This window comes from Cololabis saira, chromosome 15 (assembly GCF_033807715.1).
Source record: "Cololabis saira isolate AMF1-May2022 chromosome 15, fColSai1.1, whole genome shotgun sequence".
Classification (NCBI taxonomy): domain Eukaryota; kingdom Metazoa; phylum Chordata; class Actinopteri; order Beloniformes; family Belonidae; genus Cololabis; species Cololabis saira.
The window spans coordinates 25551069-25567125 of NC_084601.1; the positions used below are offsets into that span (position 1 = coordinate 25551069).

Below are 16057 nucleotides of genomic sequence, written 5' to 3' on the forward strand. Positions count from 1 at the left end.
TCACTGTACAACCTTCGTCGCCTCCAATCCAGCACCAAATGTATAATACCATGGATACTGAGATCATTCTCTCCCAGATACAACTAAGGTGGGCAGGGCACATTGCTCGTATGCCTGAAAACCGACTCCCGAAACAAGTACTCTTTGGAGAGCTTGCTAAAGGAAAAAGATCTGTCGGTCGCCCACTCCTACGATGGAAAGATACGCTAAAGAGCACTCTTAAGCAATGTGACATCTCACCAGACACATGGCAACTCGAGGCTTTGGAGCGTTCCAGCTGGAAAAACACCTCAAATGCTGGCCGTAAAAAGTTGGACGATCTGAGGCAGCAAAACAACGCACTTAAACGAGCACGTCGTCATGTGCAAAGGGAGGCCACTGCTGACGGGAGCCTAGGAGCATTCAAGTGTCGTCACTGTGACCGAAGATGTACAAGCCGCATTGGCATGCTAAGTCATGAGCGTGCCTGTAAGAAATAAAAATAAAAAAAAATAAAAAAAAGACATTGGAACATGGACGTTTCGCAGGCAGCCATCGTCAACTCGACGGGCAACTTTGCACATACACACACATAGCCACACATATGCATACACACACACACATTTAGCCACACATACATATACAGGCTCATACACACACACACACACACACACACACACACACACACACACACACACACACACACACACACACACACACACACACACACACACACACACACACACACACACACACACACACACACACACACACATATAGCCACTCAGTCACATACGTATACACACACATACACAGCCACACAAACATATACATACACACACACACACACACACACACACATGGCCACAAAGACATGTACACACACACGCACGCATACACACACACACACACACACATACACACACGCATGATCATATACATACACGCACACACATGTCACCACCCCCCCAGCCCCCCCCCAAAAAAAAATCACTGGGTTTGTATGTGTATATTTATGTATGTGTATGCATATGTATGTGTATATATATGTATATATATTAAGGTGCTGACACACCAACCCGACGTCGCCCGCTCTCTGCCGACTGCTGTGTCGGCTCGCGTCGCCTGTGTCGGGCTGTGTCGGGCTGTGTTGGGCTGTGTCGGTAATTCCCCTCCATACCAGCAGGCAGCGGTAGTCTGTATTCAGGGGCTCAAGGACGAGGACAGCGCTTTTTTTTTCAAAGCTTTATTGAGAAGACACAAGTGCAATACAAAACAGACGGCACAACCACCTGCAGCTCTTTGGGGAATTAAAATAAATGGCTGGCTGAAATAAATCATTTAGGAAGATAAATGTTGGTTTAATAGATGAAATCTAACAGTTGTAGCTACGCCTGTTAAGAAATTTGCTCAGAAAATTTCGGGATTTTCTGCCTGTCGGCTCCGGAGCTGATTTATGGTTCCGCGTAACTTATGCCGTAGGCTCTGCGTTGGTGTAACGCAGAACCATAAATCAGCCTTTACTAAGGTTTGAAAAAGACAAGCGAGTGATTATATACATTCACTGAGGGAATATTATGAAAGTAAAATATTTATTTCTCGCTACAAATGTAATCAAAACGCCTTTTATGCAGAAACTAACTCAAAATATTGATTTTATTCATAAGAAATGTCCGCCATGTTTTTTTTTTATTCAGTCCGCAAATGACGACGAAAAAGCATTCTGGGAAATTCTGGGAACAGCCAATCACAGAGTGAGCTGTTTGACCGACGGCCGACGCCGATTCAACATGTCGAATTGGCTGAAAAGCTCCCGACGGGAGGCCGACCTGTGGCGACGTGCGGGACACACCGGGGAAACTATGCTGACAGACGAGCACCGACGCTCACCGACGGCCCAACGGCCGATTATCGGCTTTGTGTTTCAGGGCCTTTAAATATAGCACTAATGCACATATATATGCCTTTGGTTTTTACCTGCATGGTATCAATCATTAATACGTGTGCAGACAAGGTAAAAGAAAAAAAAAAAAAAAAAAAAAAAAAAAAAAGATCCTTAAGAAGAATGACGGCTGGCTTGACCGCAGTACAAAAAATTATGGAGAATTTCCTCTGCCTCAAAGCCTCGTTTAATTAAGAAATAAATGTAAAGCTCACGTTTGGCACAGATTATTTTTAGTGCAACAATGTGTTTCCACACCTGCGACCCCTACGAAGCTGAAGAAGACAGCGGCCTTTTCATCACTGTGTGAATGGTTTTGCAGCACAGAGGGACAGAAAACAGTGACATTGAGCAAACGCAGCAAAGAGAAAGTAATAGGGGGAAGAGACAGAAGATGTGGAAGGTGTGGGATCATTTTAAATTAAAAAGTGAAGGTCCCGGTAGCCAAGCATTTCTGCTGGTTGGTTCGTGTTGGTTCTGAATGTGAAGTTGCACAATTTAAAGGCAGTGTTTAAGAACTTTTTTTTTTTGATACTTAGAAAAAATAATTGGAAACTATTTAATTTATTTTAAGTGTTAAGTCTGAAGTAATTTTATTTATTTCTATATAGATATCAATAAATAAATGTCATTTTTTCTTAATGGAAACAAAGTGGTTGTTTTTATTTATTCATGAATGGATAAATGATCGTAGCCTACTTGTTACTGTAGTACACTGAAAAGAACAGTCATGTCTCTCTATCAGACGTTGCATGAAGCAAATCACTGACAGACAATGAGCAAAAGCAACAAAGCACTGAAGCTTCATGAAGCTTCATCTGCCCTAGTAGGACATCTACTGGACGCAAAAATACAGTATCCGTTAGTGTCAATTTGAAGTGTGTGCCAGTTTGCAGAAAGCCTGTGAATAAAACTGCCAGCAAAATAAAGAAGTATACGGAAGAGTATTAGGGCCAATCAGGAGAAAAATAGAAAATTTACATTAAATAAAGCAGGAATCAAAATGTATCATTTAAAGACATAAAGAGACCATTTTTAAAAAAAATAAAAATGTATTACAGTAATGGTATAAATTCCTTTGTGGACTCCATTTCCCATGATCCCCTCTGTTGAGCCTCTACAACATGCAGACCACCGAGGAGACTGGTCTCCAGCTATAAGGATCTGATAAAGATGGTTAACTGTAAGTATAGATCAAATAAATTAACTCACTTCTAATTATCAAGTGCTTGTTTAACATTATTTGTGTTTTAAAGTCACATCAAATATATCCAACACTTCACATCCATGTTTGTTTCTGTGTATCCAAGGGACATTTGGGTATTTGGTGTTCATAAGTTTTCAACATTATTAAGATAAGAATCTAACCAATAATCTTGTTCAAAAATATGTGTTTTAAGGTAACTGTGGCTTATGTTGTAGTATTTCATCTTGTGACTTAGCAAGTGTGTGTAGTTCTGAACTTCTGATTGTTTGGGTTCTGCCTCCGTGTGCATGTCTGAACAGTGCTTGTTTTTTGTGGAATGGCTAAACCAACTAAGTCTGAACTTGAGACTTTTGGAGATAACGATGAAGATCTAAAAGCTAATAATTCATGAACTTGAATGACGCATAGCCAAGTGCTCCTGACACAAACATGGCAAGCCAAATAATAGTAAACATGATGCTAAAAAGTAGGAGAAGATTGTTATACTGCTTCCAGAGTTGTAAAGATTTTTGTGTCAAAATATATTGCAAAATATAGTATCACAGCCTTGTTGTTCTGTCAGCTTGGTATCAGAATAGATCTGATTCTTTCCAGTTGTACTAAGAGGATTAGTCTATCTAGTTAGCTCTAAAAGGTCTGCACGGGAGGGTAGCAAGGATCAAACAGATTAACTTCTCTTCTTTACTTGTCTGCTCTTTTTCAGAAAGGCTCCACGGGCCAGAGGGAGATATGTCAAATAAGTATATCTTTAACTCTGCTGACAAGGCAGTGAGTCCAAGCCAAGTTTTCCTGGAGAAGATTTCCTCCACTGCCCTGAAAGACCTTCTTAGCACTGGCTCCGACAGCTACGTTGGTCTGCTGCAAGCTCATCAGGGGAAGAAGAAAAATCCAAGTCAGTCCCTGTACAGAAGAGAAAAGACATCAGTCAAATCTAGTGCCATATTGAGCAAGAGAAAGTGCATGACTCAGAAAAAGGTCCAGGATGTTCCAGATCGTCACGGCAAACCTGGACTGACTGGTTGTTTTCCCCTTAAGCCAGCTCAGAAGATTGGAGTAGTGGGCACCAGCATAGACCCGTCCCCTCGTTCTGCTCCACAGGCCATGAAGACGGATCGCTCCAACTCGAGTCTCACTAAACTTCCATCTCTGCACAAAGAAGCAACCAGCCGGAAAGTGGGGAACCCTAAAAAGCTCTGTATTCTCACAGCCATCAAGCCATGTAATGTTGAGACAGAGAGACACACATTTTTTAAGTTGGACTTCAACTATAATCCACAGTTTGAGTACAGCAGCCCTGTTTCTTCTGTGGTTCTGGCCCGGTATAACAAGCCCTCCGACTGCTTCCTGACACAGGTGAGACCACTTCCATGGAAAACACTTCCTTTAGAGTGCTACATTAGTGAAGTGACTTATTATCCAATTTCTCCACCTACACGTGTTTTGTGTCTGTGTGCTTTTTTTAATTTTTTCCTTTTAATTTATTTATTTATTTATTTATTTATTTATTTATTTATTTATTTATTTATTTATTTATTTATATTCAAGATTCTTTACTGTCACTGTACTCACCAGCTATAGGCACAATGAAAACAGAGCTTCATCGGAGATGCTGGTCCTTGTATAGATAAAGTGCAAAGAAAATGAAAGTCAGATAAGTAAATGTAAATATAAATATAAAAGAATAAAGAAGATACAAAATATAAATAAATAAAGTAAAGAAAAAAGATGCTAAAGGAAACAATGCTACACAGATTTCCAACAGTTATTGCACGTCACTCGACATGCTGGTGCATGAAGACGGCAGAGTTTTCTAATGCACAAGACATTTCCGTGTGATGGTGGTGAGATGCGTGTGTGTGTTTAGGAAGGTGATGGCTTTGGGGAAGAAACTGTTTGGGAGTGTGTTTTTCCTGGTTCTGGTGCACCGGTACTGTCTGCCGGAGGGGAGCAGGTCCAACGGGTGCTGGGCAGGATGGGGGTCGTCTCTGGGGATGGGGGGGGGCAGCCCACGATCCTCTGTGCTGCGTTGACCACTCTTTCTCTGGAGCTTCTCCCGTTCTGCCTCAGTGCCGTGGGAGAATCTCAGTAGGGCAGGATGCTCTCAATAGAGGATCGGTAGGAGGTCGTCAGCAGCTTCTGGCTGAGGTTCTTCCTGAGCTCTCAGGAAGTGCAGATGCTGTTGAGCCTTCTTGGCGACAGCCTTGGTGTTTGCAGACCAGGGCAGGTCTGCAGAGATGGCGGTACCCAGGAAGGTGCATGTGGGGGCTCTCTGTACCGAGACTCCATTGATGTAGAGAGGAGACGGGTCTGCCTCACGTTTCCTTAAGCCGAGGATGATCTCCTTGGTCTTTCTGGTAGGGATGCCCCGATACCATTTTTTTCACACCGAGTACGAGTGTTTTAATTTGTGTACTTGCTGATACCGAGTACCGATACGATACTTCTACCACAAAAATAACTAGGCTAAAAATGCAATGAAAAATGCAATGAATTGGAAGGCAGGTTTTGTTTGCAACAGATACATTCAATAAAGTAGAATAACCATTTTAAACATAAAATAATCTTTCTGTGTAAATAAAAAGTCTCCACACTGGCACTGTCTTCACATTTAAGAAAATATCAAACATATAACATATCAATGAAACATCGGCTCGAGTGCGTCGAGAAGACGGCGAAATCCTTCGTCTTCTCCAGCTGACGGTGGCTGGTCATCCAGCGCTATATAACGGGTTAGAGCCTCCGTTATTTTAACGGCTCGTGGTCGTCTCTTGCCATTGTCTGTCACTTTTGCAGAGCCTGAGCTAATGTTGGCTGTTGTGGTCTTGCAGTAGCAAACTCTGTATACTCAGCTTTATGATGCGTCTTGAGATGTTTTTTCAAGTTGCTGGTATTAAACGACTTATTCTCCTTTCCTCCTCTTGACACCTTAGCAGCACGTAGCTTGCAGTCTGCCTTGCTTCTGTCGTCCCTTATTTTGAAATATGTCCACACTGCCAGTCTCACTCATGGGTATCACTCTCTTCTCATCACCAGCTGACTGCAGCTCAACAACTCTCCCTAGAGTCGCTAATCAGTAACTACAACAATGAAGGGGTATCTGTGCGTGGTATCAGAGAATATTTGCGAGTACAAGTATTTGAGAGCAGTATCATTCTGTTGTTCAGGGCCAGGTTGGTAGCTGCACACTTAAGACTTAAGGAAACTTGCAGCACCGCACATGTTAAGTCTTCCTTGCCAGTTGCTGTGCCGGTCACGATACAGGGAGCTGGAACCAGTTCCTGGGAAGAATGACCTAATGTCAGTGAATATACTGCTCCTCTCAATCAGGTATCAAGTTGAAAATGTAAACTCTTGCTACTGCTTCATATCTTGCAGGCGGTGCACATCATGGAGCTCGTCTTGGAGAGATATGGGAGTTATGAGAGGTTTGAGCAGGCCACCGGGGGCCCCCTCCTCTCCAAGAGTCAGATCTCCAACAACGTCAGGAAGTACATGGAAAAGGAGGGCTGCATGGGGGAGGTATTATACTTCTTTCCAACTTAATTCATACAAATACACCTCCCACAGGATACAGGAGGAAAGTTGCCCCATAGTTGTGTTGCCTCTGCTCATAGGGCATTACCTCCCCCACCAATGTACTCACTTCTTTACACATCATGGAACACCTTAAACTGGTTTATGATATTCTAACAGTGCTGTTGTGACTAATTAATTAGCCCCGGTGGTGAATGGACTGATTGAACTTTCTTTACACGCAGTTTAGGTTTGTTTTGTTGTCTGCTTCGCTGGTCTTCTTTCTCTCTCTCTTTATTGTTGCTTGTTGTGGGATGTTGTTTTCCCCTGGTTTGTATAACATTTAATTAAAAGTGCGGTTTAATTTCCGGTAAGAAACATTATTCTCTATGTGGTTCAAAACACCCCAAGCCCACACACCTGTGTCTATTTAATACTTGATTGTGTGAAGGGACCCGTTACCAAGGTGATTACTGCCCGCTTGTGGCTTGGTATATTAGCAACACCAAAGGTATATTAACTAGTCTTTCAACAAAAACAAAAAGAAACCAAAAACGCCTATATTGGCTCCAACAAGTGCTTTGAAATTATTAGTGTAGATTCACTTATGACTACAACAATGGGGTAATTCAGAAGGTCATGACATGTTAAAGGATGCTGTTTCAGAAAGCCTCCACAACGTTATTCCCACCACCCTGCCGTTGGAAAACAGACAAAAGAAAAACTAAGCATAAACCTATCCATAACCCCCAGATGGCCCACAAACTCCAACGTTAGTCCCAATCTAGCAATTCCCAAAGTGTGGGCCGTGCAGGTACTGCAGGCGGGCCGCCAGAGGTCACTCAAAATAAAGAAAGGAATAGGTTAAATCCTTGATTTTGTAAATATGTTTTTAATTACTGCAAAATATTTATGACATGATTTAAAACAAATATTTAGAAGTAATAAAACAAACCAATAGTGTTATTCTACATATCATGTAATATGACAGGTGTCACCTTTTTGTTCAACTAGGCCTGTGTTGAAAAAATTGATTTTCGGATTCTAAATCGATTCTCATATTAATTGCTAAAAATTGATTCATATGTCTCAAGATCGATATTCATCATTAACATTACAACTTTTGGTATTTTTTTGTTTATGCCCAAAAAAGGTTTTGTTGGACACAAGAATAACTAGTGCCATGTTTTTGCCTTTAAATATGTTTAAAGGTATGAACACATTAAAGTTTTCAGTTATAATTGCATAAATTGTCTATATTTCATTACTTTATATACTGTCTTGTGGTTATATTTGCTTAAAATGCTAAAAACCAAATTCTCAAAAATGTAAAACCGAAAAAGACCGAAAATGGAACAAATTAAAACAGAATGTGGGAAAAACTAAAGCGATTTCATACGTCTCTGTTTGCTGCCCTGGATCTGTTTGGTAATTCTGACCCACAAGATGTTTCTGAAAGCAGTTATATCAGCATTCTGGGAGGTGATTGGTCCTTACAGCATCATTAGCTGCAATACTTGCTGTTGAATCTCAATATAATACCAGTATTAATATGTTGCATAACTACAGTCATATAATTCATGCAACAGCTCAAAAAACATTTTTAATAACACTAACCCAAATCAATATCGGAATTGAATCGGATCAAATCAAATCTTGATAATCGATTCTGAATCTTAAGAATCGGAATCGAATCTATTCTTGAATTCGATCCCGAGCCCTGCTGACAACTGTCTTGCTGTAAATGCAGGAAGGTTGGTACGCTTTTTGTTTTTGACTGCAGTGCTTTTATTTTTGTCGTGATGGTAGATAGTAGTCCAGCTGACAGATGACCTTCTGTCAGGAGCATCGATGACCGTAGTGAGCAGCAGACCAACGCTGACCATCAACATTTCCAGCACACGTGAACACTGGCTGGAGGGCCTGCTAAGGCATGAAATCAGTACGTATAAAACCTTTTACACAGAAATCACGGGAGTATAAACTATCTTAAATATAGCTGTACAAATAGTTCTTGTCTCCTTTCTCAGGCACACATTATTTCAGAGGCGTCAATAATTCCCATCAACCATGGAACAACCGCTGGGGAAGAAAGCGGTTCCAGCTGAAGCCTCTGAACCCGACGGAGGAGGGCCTGGCCAGCATCCACAGCGTCCTGTTCAGGGAAGACCCCACCGTGTGGCGGCCCGCCCTGCTCTATTACACCGTCTACCAGGCCAGTCGCATGTCCTTCGCACAGCTCTTCCAAAACCTGGGCCGCTTTGTCCAGGACCCCAGCACCCGCTGGGGCTACTGTGTCAGAGCAAAGAGAGGCCAGACCGACACAGCAGAGCCAGGTCACTATCACGCCTCTGCAGGCTGAAGCATACGCCAATATGTTACCGCTGTTGATGTTTGAAAATGATACTTGTATTCATTAGTGGCTTCTGACATTTCCCATGCTTCAGGGTGCTTCAGCAAAGACCAGGTCTACTTGAATGGCATATTGAAGATTCTCCGATACAGAGATAAGATCAACTTCCCACTGCTGATGGCTCTTGGAAAGGTGAGGAATCTCAACTATTCTCTCTGAGCTAGTAGCTGTGTGTATATATACTGTGTATATATATATATATATATTGATTGATTGATTGATTGATTGATTGATTGATTGATTGATTGATTGATTGATTGATTGATTGATTGATTGATTTAATTGTTTGTTATATATAATAATAATAATATATATATATATATTATATACAGGACTGTCTCAGAAAATTTGAATATTGTGATAAAGTCCTTTATTTTCTGTAATGCAAAAATGTCATACATTCTGGATTCATTACAAATCAACTGAAATATTGCAAGCCTTTTATTATTTTAATATTGCTGATCATGGCTTACAGTTTAAGAAAACTCAAATATCCTATCTCAAAAAATTAGAATATTCTGGGAATCCTAATCTTAAACTGTAAACCATAATCAGCAATATTAAAATAATAAAAGGCTTGCAATATTTCAGTTGATTTGTAATGAATCCAGAATGTATGACATTTTTGTTTTTTTAATTGCATTACAGAAAATAAAGAACTTTATCACAATATTCTAATTTATATATATGGATATATATATGGATATATAGATAGGTGTGTGCATATTGGGTAGAGACTTACAGTATATTATGTATTTATTTTGTGCACATTCATATATGTGTATTTATATAGATTAATTTACAAGGGGTTCTGTATGTTCAAAGTGTGTGTGTATGTGTATGTGTATGTGCACGTTTGTATATGTATATCTGTTTATATATATATGCATAGATTCCTACTAGTGTTAATATTGTTGCGTTCTACACAGTGGTTTTCACATGTGAATGAATGAAACAACTCTAAGGAGCTGAACCATGTCAAGTATGGTTGTGCTGGTATCATTGAAAAATAAGTTGTTCATTTAGAGGAATATAGTAATCTTCACAATTAAAAATGTTCCAATCAAGTGTATGCATACCCATGGGTTTGTTGAGGTGCATTAGTCGCCATCACATGCAGAATGCAGTCATTCACTTTACAGGTCAATTTAAAGTGACATTTAGTCCAATCAGATGAAAGTTTTCCTGTACATGGTTTTCTGTTTGTGCTTCAGGCCCATTTCAAGGCAAAGATGAATAGGGCTTAAAGTAGATATCCACCACATTGAGGGAAAATACCATGTTCTTCTGCTCCAGAAGTGCAGAATGCCCTGTTGATTAATTGCAGTGGTAAATATGATGCTTCTATTGTTTTGTAATAACTGTTGTATTAAGGCAGAAGACATTAAGTAATTGCTTAGAATATAAAAATAACTTAACTGTAAAAAATAAACTTGATTGTTTTACGAGTGAGGTTTTATCATTTCATTCTTTTTTTCTGCTGTGTTACTTGTTTCAAAATATTCTGTTTTCCGTGGGGGTTTAGGTGTCGTTTGAAGATGTGGATCGTCTGAAACCCATGGCTAAGATGGATAACATTCGTATCCCACACTACATGCAGGACCAGCAGAAATATGCTGAGCAGCTGACAAACATTATGGCGGTCAATCAGCTGACTGATGAGGAGCTGAAGACCATCATCTGATTCCAGTCCCAAATAAAATCTCACTGCCAACAATGGTTTGCATTTATCAAATTCTTATCATCATCTACGTGCCTCAAACCGATTGTGAATTTTGTAAAGTCCATATTGGCCGGGTTTCCCAGATCAGTTAAGTAGTTCTTAACAGCGAAAGACTTCTTTCAAACCTTCTTAAGGAGCCTGTGAAAGAAAATCGCGTTTCCCAGAGTTGCTCTTAGCTTAAGTATCTCTTTCATTAAGAAGGAAATGAAAGATGCTGCTGACCCAGTCTTTCCAACCATCTTAGTGAACAAAGACTCACAGATCCAGCCGCGTCAGGCAAATCAATATCACACCAAGCAATGAGATATTAAAACAATGCACCCCGCACAAATTTTGATTTATTTTATACTTTAGATTTATATTGTTTAGCATTTATTGGTGACAGCAAAGGGGGAAAAAAAGTGTGTTCCTGTATATGCTTTATGCATTACGCACAAATAAAACGATCATCATGAATATCATTTATTTGATGATTTGGCTGCTATACAGCATGTTCTCGCTGCAAATCAACCGCGTCGCCGTGCGCGAAGCAGAACTGTTTATATGAACGCATTCGTGCGTCAGCACTTCAGTCCCCTGGACGTGCTGTCGGACCGGGCTGTCAGGCAGCCGGGACACCTGCGCCGTGCCCGAGCCCGAGCCCCTATGTGATGACAGGGAAGCAGCAGCTGAAGAACGAGATCCTTTGATGAATCGTTCATACAGTCTCAAATATAATCAATGGTGTCGGTTTATATTAAAGAATCTTTTTGCCCAGAAGAAAAAAGAGCGAAGACAACGACCCATAACTATTTTCTTCTCTTGAAAAACCCCACCTGCCGACTCGCGCTGTATACAGCGCGAGTCGGGATGCAGCATCATTCAGAAGAGGAGGAATACGTGCGAGGCGGGGCCGATCTCTGCAATCTGAAGCCCTCTATAATTGTAAAAAGAATTTCACTTATCACGGGTTCTTTTTGGAACATAACCCCTGCGAAAAACCAGGGTTTGCTGTAATTCCACGTTGCGATTTGCGAAACTCGCCTTCTCTTGGCTCATGTTTTTGAACGCACACACACGCCCACCCCGTTTACTCCCGGTCTCCGTGTGTGGGGAAAAAAAGCCTCACTGTAGCCAGAAATAACGGAGTAACGCACCGTTTGGATGAAAAAGGGTAATTGAATTATATTTATCATCTTAATTTTTCATTATAACGCACAGGCAGCAGGGAATTAGTGCGTTAGGTAGCAGTGCTGCGTGTGAAAATGCGCTGATAGTGATCGGTGATCGATTTGCCTGGCATCGATTGATTTGGTTTCAGAACCGGACAGCTGCTCCAAAGAGCGTCTGAAAGAGCGAAACTAAAGGACGGTGTTAAGAAGTCATCTGGGAAACACCCGTATCTTAGGATTCTCTCTTAGTTCAAACCTTCTTTGAACCTCTCTTAAATCCTTAAGAGAGGTTGGATCTGGGAAAACCGGCCATTGTGGTTTGGAGTTGGATTTGATTCATGTTAGGCTGATATCGCTTAAAAGAAATCTGTGATTACTTCACTGACAAAAGGCACCACCCATCAGTTTGCTTTATTTGGGGCTAAATGAAAAGTACTTTGTGACAGGATGGTAGCAGGATTTCCATCACAGAAATCCACTGTTAACACCCACTCTGTCTTTCAAAACCAAATTTTAATACCACCATGAAGACAAAATCTGATTTTGAATAATTGTGTTAGTTATTGATTTGTCTCTGGTGAATATATGATAGCATCATGAGAGTAGACCATTTTTAAATGAACACATCTCATAACTATTTATGGTTGTTGTTTTTTTTTAACTGTATTCAGAGTGAATTTTCAAAGCTAAGCTTTCCTAAGTGTTCTGTCCCCTGTAGTATTTTCTAGGTCCTCATGTGAGGTGTTCCAAGTTATGCTTCAACCTCAGTTTTTTCTGAGTACAGACTGTGCATAAAAGATGGTTGTAGCCTCTGAATCTTAAAAATATAGTCAGTGCACAGTATTTTAATCCTGCATTCTTCTCAATGGTTGCTAAAAGCCTTTATGGTTAATTTTAACTGCAAAGATATTTATGTATGAGCTTAGGATGCAGTACCTGCTCCAAATGATGCAAAAAGTCCACAAACCAACTGGTATAACGGTGGTTACTTCCATGTGACCCTGTACTTCTTTTCCAGCTTGATATTTCCACAAAATTTGCAGGAGAATAAAGCATTCAGAGCTGGAGGCATGGATGTCCGAACCAGGGACGATCACACTGTCAAACTTTGGTTTGGGTTTACATGAAGATAGACTGGTAAATCAAATATTTTATCTGTTCAACTCTCTGTTCATGATCCAAAACTTTAAGAAAAAAATATTTTGAAACTTGCTCTCAGTATGTACAACTGTTTGAGGGGCCATCGTGCAGATCTTAAATCTTTATGATTCAGTTGATCCAGCGTATCTTAATCTTTGGCAGACACATGACTAAATATATGTAAATATATGTTCTTTTTGTTTTCTGCCATTTTTCTTTCTTTTTTTTAATGTTTTTTGTTTTATTTTATTTTATTTTATCTAGTTTAACATTTTACAGTTCCATAATGCCTGACTTTTAAACAAGGTTTTTGCTAGAGAGACAGATACAGAAAGTGTGGTGATACTCAATACTGCTCCTTCTCACAAAGTAACGGGAAAGGTGATACCTGAGAAAGTGCTGAAATTAATTTAACTGAATAAAAACTTCATTACTCTCCAAATGGGATATAATGTTGCAGTTTGAATAACTTAGGAAAGTAGTGGAGAGCAGGAAACAGCGACCCAGCCCCCCTCTCAACGGCTAGAGACTGGAAAGGGTCCACACCTTCCGGTTTCTTGGCCTCCTCATCTCCGACAGCGTCTCATGGTCGGAGAACATCACCGCCATCACCAAAAAGGCTCAGCAGCGGCTGCACTTCCTGAGAGGAGATACAAGCTGGACTCCAACCTGCTGCTGACCTTCTACCGCTCATCCATGGAGAGCCTGCTGACGTACTGTAGTCTGGTCTGGCAGCTGCACTGCTGTGGACAGGGAAAGGCTCCAGAGGTGAAAGCAGCGCAGAAGATCATCGGCTGCCCCCTCCTCCCCTGATGGACATTTACACCTCCCGCTGCCTCAGCAGAGCCACTAAAATAAAAAAAGACAGCTCCCACCCCGGCTCTGACCTGTTTGACCTGCTGCCTTCAGGAAGATGCTACAGAGTCATCAGGTCCAAAACCAACAGACTGAAAAACAGCTTTTTCCCTAAAGCCATAATCGCCTTGAACAAAATGTGAATGTCTTCATGTGCAATTGCTGTTTTAACCGTGCAATACTTTTTCCCGGCCTATCTGTGCAATATTCCACCACATGTGTAAATATGTGTAATTATCTGTAGATAGGATCTCAGGTCTTGATTTGACTATTTAAAAATGCACCTTAACCTTTTTATATTATTTATATTTCTTGTATCTGTTTGCACTGTCTTGCACTGGAAAGGTGATGCTGCTTTTAGATACTGTTGATACCTCCACACTCATGTAAATATTGTATTATCTTCAATCACCCATGTATATGCAACTCAAATCTGTGTAAATCGTATAATCACATCTCATCTGTTCATAATATATATTAATATATTATCATTCATTCATGTCTGACCTGCACCTTATAACAACAGTTATTTATTCATCTGCACTATGTACATTAAAATATATATATATATATATATATATATATATATATATATATATATATATATATATATATATATATATATATATATGTGTGTGTGTGTGTATATGTGTTTATTTCACTGCATAGGCACTTCTGGTTAGATGCTAACTGCATTCTGTTGCCCTGTACTTTGACATGTGCAATGACAAGTTGAATCTAATCTTTTAATCTCACTGTACAGATGAATAGTGACAATAAAGTGAAAATAGAAAAAGAGTCGACCAGGTGCTCGTTAGGGTGTGACCGCTGTAAAATGGTGCTCTTGGATCAGACCCGGGAGACAATGTGAAAAAATAGAAACTAAAGATCCAGGCACTCGAGACGAGGTGGATAAAAAGATAAAAAAAGCCTTTATTAGAAGAGGGCTGCCAACATGTTTCGGCCTATCTGGCCTTCATCAGGGCAAAAGCAATACAGAGGAAAGGAACCCATATAAATAACCACAGGTGTGGTAATGAGCACAGGTGAAAACAATCACTCATCAAGGCGAAAACACAGGTGAACCATATAGCAACATTTTAAGGTGGTATGGGGAGTTAAACTCATCACAACCGTTTCGCCTTGATGAGTGACAATAAATTATTCTATTCTATTCTATTCTATTCTATTCTATTCTATTCTAGACAAGAAGGAAGTTTAACAGAGAGAGGCTTAGCTGAAACCTCCAGAGGTCATGATTACAGCGGGGCTTTGGGCTTTTTCTTTTTGTGTGGCAACTAATTAGTTGAGTCATAATATGACAAACCATATTATGTTCTTCATGGATGATTTGTAATGTTCTGTTTCTGATATTATTAATATTATTTTGTTACTGGGTAAGTACCATATTCATTGTGCCAAATGGAGAAATTGTAAACCCTCCTTCTGGGGTTTTATTAACAATTTTAAGATTTTTTTCACATGTCTCAAAAGAGTAGAAAACAAAAATGCAAGTAAAATAAGTCTAGACATTGCTTGTTATTTATTTATTATATTATTTATTATTTATATTTATTTATTCCTCTCATTTTCTATGCTCCATTATGTGAATTTAAATGCTTAATTTATTTTGTTATTCAAATGCACCTTTTAATTCTTAGAGCGCCTTGTTTTTTGTTTTTTGTATTCCTTACAAGAATCCACTTTTTTTTTTTCATATTGCATTTAAATTGATGTGTCCATTATCCTCTCTGAGAGTTTGTATATTTTCAATAAAGTTTTGTTTAAAAAATAAATAAATAAATAAATAAATTACAAGCAACCTTACTCTTTATCCCTCTCTATGCATGTGTGTGTGTGTGTGTGTGTGTGTGTGTGTGTGTGTGTGTGTGTGTGTGTGTGTGTGTGTGTGTGTGTGTGTGTGTGTGTGTGTGTGTGTGTGTGTGTGTGTGTGTGTGTGTGTGTGTGTGTGTGTGTGTGTGTGTATGTACACTCAGTCTGTGATTGGCTGACTAAACTGTAGTTGATTCTGATTGGTTCTCCCACCTTCCGCGCGACAGTTGGATTCTGCGCAGTAGCTGCAGCGGTAAATTTAAATTTGAACAGAAGTTGTTGTCAGCAGCAGCTTTGTCCG

At 39.9% G+C, this 16057-nt stretch overlaps 1 protein-coding gene across 1 annotated transcript; it reads left to right on the forward strand.

Annotated features, from left to right (window-relative positions):
* The first annotated feature begins 4126 nt into the window (after positions 1–4126).
* Positions 4127–10840, forward strand: LOC133461245 (putative tyrosine carboxypeptidase MATCAP2). Its single transcript, XM_061742083.1, has 6 exons — positions 4127–4481; positions 6504–6647; positions 8451–8583; positions 8672–8977; positions 9089–9186; positions 10580–10840. Exons 1-6 carry the CDS (start codon positions 4230–4232, stop codon positions 10736–10738), a joined length of 1092 nt encoding a protein of 363 aa, XP_061598067.1. The 5' UTR covers positions 4127–4229; the 3' UTR covers positions 10739–10840.
* The last annotated feature ends 5217 nt before the right edge of the window (positions 10841–16057 follow it).